General features: G+C 33.7%; 1 protein-coding gene across 1 annotated transcript; it reads left to right on the top strand.

Annotated features, from left to right (window-relative positions):
• The first annotated feature begins 1,605 nt into the window (after positions 1–1,605).
• Positions 1,606–7,380, top strand: LOC111051248 (cytochrome P450 307a1). The gene is made up of 3 exons (XM_022337712.2): positions 1,606–2,116; positions 3,863–4,663; positions 5,666–7,380. Exons 1-3 carry the CDS (start codon positions 1,621–1,623, stop codon positions 5,998–6,000), a joined length of 1,632 nt encoding a protein of 543 aa, XP_022193404.2. The 5' UTR covers positions 1,606–1,620; the 3' UTR covers positions 6,001–7,380.
• The last annotated feature ends 326 nt before the right edge of the window (positions 7,381–7,706 follow it).

Genomic DNA, 7,706 nt, shown 5'->3' with positions numbered 1-7,706 from the left:
CTGTTTTAAAATTTAGCATTCACGACTACATATTTTAAATAATATTTAGTCAGACTAAAGATTATTTTAAATAATCTTTGAATCTTCAGTCAGGGAAAATAATGAGTAGAACAAGAGTAGAACTTTACAATGCGCTTATAACAACTATGCTTACAGGCATAAGCTTACAGGCCTAACAGGAGATGAAGGATATCATGAAACAATGCAAATTATGCGTTCATGTATTAATGTATTGATGAAATATCTATACAGTAATAAAATACCACATTGGCTAACTTGAAACAAAAGTCTAATGTTGGGGCAGTCCAATTGATAAGAGTAGGTATGTTATTTATGATAAAAATCTATCAACTATAAAAAATAAAGGCTAACAATTTATTTCTAACTATTCATATGCATACTTTCATGCATAGGCTTCATCATATTGAAATTACAAAGAAACTTGCTGGATTCGAAACTGAAATAACCTGAGTCAAAAAATCTATGTAGCCAATCCACGTCCCGCTTTTTAAAACATAATTTACATACAAAATATCAAATAAATTAATCAAGAGAGATTAGTTGAGAATTGAAAACGGACTGTGTTAAAAAAAACTATTCAATATAATAATAATGCTGAGTACTGAAAGAATAAGACAATGTTGTCAATACTAAACTGTACTACGGATGTGTCAGGTGTTGCAATAAAACCTGGTTCTGTAATTTGAATTATTTTCTAATAAATATTATAGTGTTGTATTGACAAAATCAATGTCTCATTCTTGTAATTATGGGAAAATATCACAACATCTCAGCAAGTATCAGCCAACAACCCTCATTGATTAAAGCTCAATTTCTAGGACATTTATTACATTTAATTGATAATAATTACCTATGCGATAAATTTGATAAAAGTGTCCAATAATCCGGTCCTGAATCATGTCGTATCATCCATCCATTATCATTTAGCTGATTTTGGCGGAGAGAATCAAGGCTTTTATAAAAGTAGTACAATGATGAATGATAGAATCGTATATGATAAGTACATTAAAGGTGGTGTTTCTTATCAAGAAATAAAAATAAAAGATCCTTGTAGTACTTGTACTTGTTTTATTTACTTCTTCTTAAGTTTTTATATTTTACTCACATGTTTCAGAATAGATTGAAGACTTTTATTATTCAATATTGATATTTCATATTTATTACATTTTATTGTCATTTCTCACTTCAATTTTTTTGTTACCTCTGCATATTTGGTATTGTATTGTTTGCTAACGACGTGGTTAAGTGGTAGAGTGGACATTATTGTCCAAACTTCGCCACTTCAACAAAAATAAACAAGTCATTCTAATCTATTTCATCCTAAATGTCTTTCAAATGAGATAAACAATGGCCTCACTGAAAAGTAAAAAAATGACATTAATGTTGGAACAAGTTGTGAGTAAAGAATAAAAAAACGGGTACTTGGATTTTTATTTCTTGATAATTAAGAGAAGCCCTAACAAAAAAGGAAATTCGGTAGCGTTTTTTATATAAGTTACTAATAAGTGTAATATTCAAACATGCGTTAGTCATAGAGCTAGTGAGTGATGTAGTGTACTTACTGTGGTAGGAAGCTGGTCGAGTTGGGTTAGGATTGAAATGAGGCTCGATGCGGCGACGGCGCGAGGGGTGAGTCGCGTGTCGGTGGAGGGGATGGAGCGCCGCATAAAAGCGAACGCCACCGAGGGCCCAGCATCAGGCTCCAGCATGGAAGGCAACAGTGTGCTTCTGAAGGAACTGTTGACAGTGTCCGCTTGCAGCTACTCGCTGCTGGCTGCACTCGTGCTGGTCCTGGTGACGGCGGTGCTTGGAGGCCGCAGCGAGAAGTCCCGCAAGGCGGCACCGGGGCCGCGAGCGTGGCCCGTGCTTGGCTCGCTGCACCTGATGGCCGGCTACCGTGTGCCCTACCAGGCGTTCTCCACGCTCGCCCAGCGCTACGGCGCCGTGTTCGGCATGCAGCTTGGCTCCGTCCAGTGCCTGGTCGTCAACGGCCTCGACAACATTCGCGAGGTGCTCATGAGCAAGAACAATCACTTCGACGGCCGGCCCGACTTCACACGCTACAAACAACTGTTCGCCGGCGACAAGGATAACTGTGAGTAGCACACACCATCAATCACACAGCTTACCATAACACTGTCTACAAAAATACTGAGATCTGATTGCAAAAAGCCTGTTAAACTTTCAATCATGATGAAAGCCAATCAGAAAAGGCTTTTTGGAAAGAAGGCTTCTCTGAATGGTATTCTAGGCATTAAGAATAGAATAGTGTCTTTATTGAAAACAACAAAAAATGGATATAAACAAAGTTATTAATACTATACATTTCTGATACTTTAAAATTTCTGTGTTTTAAAGTTGATTTCTTCAAAGTTTTTTAGCAGACAATCACTCATGGTTTGTCGTCCGAGATATTTAATCACGGTGAAAATTTAACAGGCTTTATTGCAACCGGATGTATACTTCATGGAAAATAATCTATGAGATAGATCTCCTTTGATTTCATAAACAGTTATAATAATGGTATAGAGTAAATTAGCTGGCTCAGGTTTGAGGTGAGAGTTTTCAGGTCGCACCTGATCAATTGATTTGGCAATCATTTTCCCAGTACCGTATGAGAATTAAGAGATAATCAAGTCATTTAAAATAATTTCAATATTATCAAGAACATTAAATTGTAATATGATCATTAATAAATTGTAGCATTCTATACAGGAGAATAGCAATGTGTTCCTCAATCATTCAATTAAAAAATATCCATTCTTTTGATAATAAAGATTAAGGTAATTCAAAAATTTGAATAATAATAATAATATTTGAATCAATGTAGCCTAATAAAACACCATACTTTGTTATTATGTAAATGGATGCAAGTTAAATTTTTAGAATGTGCAATAGAGTGATTCAATTTGTGGCTCTCATGAAGTGCCCTTCAATCAAGATTATTAACTTGATGGGTTTTTTTTATAACTTACAAAATATTGGAAGATAGAATAAACGATGATTAATTCATCACAGAAATTTGCATTACCTACAGTATTGTCCTTGAAAGGAACAAGAATGAAGATCTAGTTAAAAGAAATTTCATTACTCAGCATGAAATAAATAGTTAAATCATTGATTACCCATATCATTTTTATTCTAATGCATGTCAGAAATTTGTGAAACATGCATCCAAGATAAGTTTTTTTTTGATTGGATTGCAGTTTATCATGAATCACCATTTGCGCAAGGTTCCACTAATTCATAAAAGTAAATCAAATTTCAATAATTCAGAGTTCATTATTAAATAATGTACTTTAGGAATACTTTCTTTATATCAAACTACTTGATAGATCTTAAGGATATAGATTTTTTATCAGTTTGGTCAACTCAATAAAAATTTCTACTCAATTGAATCTGATGTCAGATTCATTACTTGAATAAATCTCTATTTTGTATAGCCTACTTGTCTCTACTATAGAAACATCTTAATAGGCATTATGACCGTATGTCTACCGGTACTCCATTCAAAGTTTCTGATACAATTTATTTTTGATTAATTACTAGCTTAGACTATTATTATTATTTGAGTTTCATTATCTTTTGTAACTAAGTTTCCAATAATGATTATTCATAGCTGAAAATTCAATAAAAATATTTGCTCTTGAGTTATAATAATGTTTACTATCTAGCATGAAATCAAATCGAAACAGTACCGTAGCTGCAAGTGTTAAAAATCACCTTCTAAACCAATCAAACTGTTTATAAAGCATCACAATCCTAATTGAACATTATGTTTTTATACTTATACCTATATTTTTCAAGCACTAATTAGAATTATTTAAATTTTTTGTTGCAGCACTAGCATTTTGCAACTGGTCGGATCTTCAGAAAACTCGAAGAGATATGCTGCAGGCACACACATTCCCTCGTCCCTTTACATCTCGTTACAACCAGCTGGACGAGATCCTATCAGAAGAGTGGAGTCATCTGTATGTTCAACTAAAGAGCTCAAACAACAGCAACATGGCTCTGAAGCCGCTTATTGTTCAGGGCTGCGCCAACATATTCACATCCTACTTCTGCAGCAAGCGATTCGATAGTGATAATGTTGAGTTCATGAGGATGGTGAGAAATTTTGATGAAGTTTTCTACGAAGTAAATCAAGGGTATGCTGCTGACTTTATACCTTGGTTGATGCCGTTACTTGGTAAGCATCTGAAACGCATAGCCGGCTGGAGTCATGAGATAAGAGAGTTCATGGAGAAGGCAATCATGAAAGAGCGATTGGAATCACTGAATAACAATATGGATATGGATGCTCCATCTGGCGACTATGTTGATTCACTGATAGAGCACATCCACTATCACAAGCAGCCAACTTTGACCTGGGAAACAGCTATGTTTGCGCTGGAGGACATCATCGGGGGACACTCAGCTGTGGCGAATCTTCTCATCAAAGTGTTGGCGTTCATAGTGGAGCGACCTGACATCCAGCAGAAGGCATTCGAGGAGGCGGAGGCGGCTACTGGAGGCCGTGACGTCACACTTGCCGACAGAACACAGATGCCATACACCGAGGCCATCATCCTCGAGGCAATTCGGCTCATTGCGTCTCCCATCGTGCCCCATGTCGCCAATCAGGACAGTGTCATTGCTGGTGAGTACACTCTACATTCTATTATAAACACTGCCAACATTTTCACCAAAGTATCTAACTTACCTGAGATTACATACAGTTTCAATAGATAAGGACTAGTCACTAGTCTGTATGATGAGGTTCTCACGCCAAAAAAAATAAATAAAAAATGGAAGAAATGTAGTATTGAGGCACCTAATCTTAATTGGAGCACAATACAATCAACATTCAAGCACTGTACTTTTTAAATTTCACTGTACATTTTCAGGCATGCATCCCAGTTTAGCCATTGATATAGAATCCAACATAAATCTTACCACCAGTTAGTTTGTAAAGGGCAGAGGATTTCGGGAAAAAGCTTCAAAACTAGTAAAATGAAAATATTGTTGGAATTCAATACATGATATATATTATTAGAATTTGAAATACTGGGCTATTTTGATGCAATAAAATGTTTTCAATGAATTCGTTAGGGGATTTCTCATACTGAACTATATAATTAATTATAAAATTAACTGGATATTATATTTCTATACTAGACATGGACTTATAAACAAGACAGAGTATTTACTGGAGAAATCTCTGCAAATGATTGTTTTGTATAGATTTTGTATTATTTTGGTTTCATAATAATAAGACTTACTAAGTCAAGATTATCATATGAAGAATTTTCAGGATGATAATAGTTATTCTATAAATATTGATTATTAATAAACATATCAATGCTATCAGAAATATATATTACATGTGTGACTCAAATTTGGAAATAATTATGACAGTTCAAATCACATTCACTTCTTGATTTTATCATTCAACACGATGAGACAATATTTTACCATATTTTGCCAGTATTTTAAATGAAATTCAATGTCACACGTCATATGGAAGGGAAGTTTTCACAAAACATAATAGTCCATTTTCAAGCATGAGTTTATTCATGTTTAAAGGGCTATTTCAAGAGCAATGTGTTACCTATGATTGATTACATACAATGTTAATAAAAAATATTTCTTTCTTCTGCAGGTTATACAGTAGAAAAGGACACGCTGATATTCCTCAATAACTACAGTCTGAGCATGGATCCAGCGTTATGGGATGAGCCGGACAAGTTCAAACCAGAGAGATTCATATCAGCGGAAGGCCACGTAGTCAAACCAGAACACTTTCTACCGTTTGGGGGCGGAAGACGATCATGTATGGGATACAAAATGGTTCAACTAATAGGATTTTCAATTTTAGGTTCAATTCTGCACAGGTTTAGCCTATCACCTGTGGAAGGAGTAGACTATCAAGTACCGATTGGTAATTTGGCTTTGCCTTATGACACATTCAACTTCAAGTTGGAGCATAGGTTCTAGATTGAATAGTTCCTGAAACCCGTTCCTCACGGTTATTATTTATTCAAGCAGATTTGTTTTATCGCAACTATCAATCATGAAGTGAGTTTATGCTCTCTTAGTATTTGAGAATGTGTACCTGACCATTTGAAACTTATAGACAGAAGGCAAGGCAGAATGGATCGAAGTATTTAAAATGAGAATGCTGACAAAAATAGGTATTCAAAAAGATGTAAATGATAGGAGCAACATAGCTCACAATACATTCAATCGTACACGGTAATAGATGTGTGACATATTTTGGGCGATTGAATTGTTAAAGAGAGCGTTTATGAAAAATGTATGGTTAACAACCGTGTTAGTGGAAAGTAGCACTTTCAAATAGGTTGGACTATTATAATGACCACATGTGGCTCTAGCCAATTTTAAATATTTCAATCGTAAATCAATTGTTTGTAAACGCTACATAACAGATTTGCTTGAACACACTCCGATCTTGATCATGTGACAAACAGATACACTATGAACTTAACATATTCTAGTCTAGATTTAGTAGAGCGGTTTTTATTTTGAATTTGAACAGATAATTTATCTGTTTTAGCGATAGCTTCTTCTATGAACCTTCAAGCAGTAATGAAGATGTTTTGAATAGGTAGTTAATTGCATGATGGTTATTACAAGAATTATTATTTTCCATAGATTGCATATAAGTATTGGTTGCTGCAGATGGGGGAGGTAGAATCTAACTGTAGGCCTGAATATAGAAGTGATAAGTTTATTATTTTAGGTCTAAACCTCTGATTTCCCTTGATAGAAAAAATCTAAATATTATGAAAGATACAATACTGTATGTGATTAGACAATCAATGGATAGTTTGTGTGCTTTTAAGAAATTAGACTGATAATTGTAATTTTATAATTTATATGTGATTTGTCATGAACAGTAAGTTCTTCTTCTTTGTGATTATTGTACGAAAAATGTAGATTAGAATTTATAATTTAGTCTAGCCAAAAAATTTGTGATAAAAATGTGAAGGATACATTCAAAACAACGTTTTGTACAATTTAATTTACGGTACCAAAGATGTGTAGGTTTATTTCAATCGCAGATCTTTTAGATATTAGAAATTCAATTTGATTACTTGACTGCATCGATAATAATCCTGATTAGGATTAGTATACTTAGTTGAAAAATATGTACATTATTAATTATTCTAGTTGTGAGCTATATGAGTGCTTCTAAATGAATGGTATTCAAATACCTAATTAGAAAGTTTTGCATAGAAAAAAAGAATAAATTTTCTATTGTAATCACTTGGTTTGTTGAAATAATGGATTTGAATAAACCAAAAATATGTATTATAAGTTATTAAAAATAAATATAATGTGAAATTATACAAATTAAATTGTATTATTTTACCTGAGTTACTTCTCAAATGGCAACTTATAAGTGTGATAAAAATAATTACTTTTAATCAAATGGATATAGTTATCGATACAGGCCTCAGACCTGATATCTTTATTGAAGATATCTTCATCCTTATCTGGAAGTTGGTTTCTTTTGGAATATATTTTGCACCAGTTCTACCAGATATAATTAGAATATTTTATCCAAAGAGAACAACATTTATATCAGTTTTTAGAGAATATAATGTCACTTTATAGAAGAGCATATCAATTAAAAATCATAAAGTCGGCTGTACAATGAAGGTTAAAACAAAATAGGA

Source organism: Nilaparvata lugens, chromosome 1, assembly GCF_014356525.2.
Source record: "Nilaparvata lugens isolate BPH chromosome 1, ASM1435652v1, whole genome shotgun sequence".
NCBI lineage: Eukaryota > Metazoa > Arthropoda > Insecta > Hemiptera > Delphacidae > Nilaparvata > Nilaparvata lugens.
Note: the sequence above shows the minus strand (reverse complement) of the source record. Positions and strands in the feature narration are given on the sequence as shown.

Bases quoted from the DNA above. Each gene is read 5' to 3' on its own strand.
- LOC111051248 (XM_022337712.2), top strand. From the start codon at position 1,621: ATGAGGCTCGATGCGGCGACGGCGCGAGGGGTGAGTCGCGTGTCGGTG. The intron at 2,117-3,862 runs GTGAGTAGCACA...TTTTTGTTGCAG, and splicing joins CGCCGGCGACAAGGATAACT to CACTAGCATTTTGCAACTGG. The intron at 4,664-5,665 runs GTGAGTACACTC...TTTCTTCTGCAG, and splicing joins TCAGGACAGTGTCATTGCTG to GTTATACAGTAGAAAAGGAC.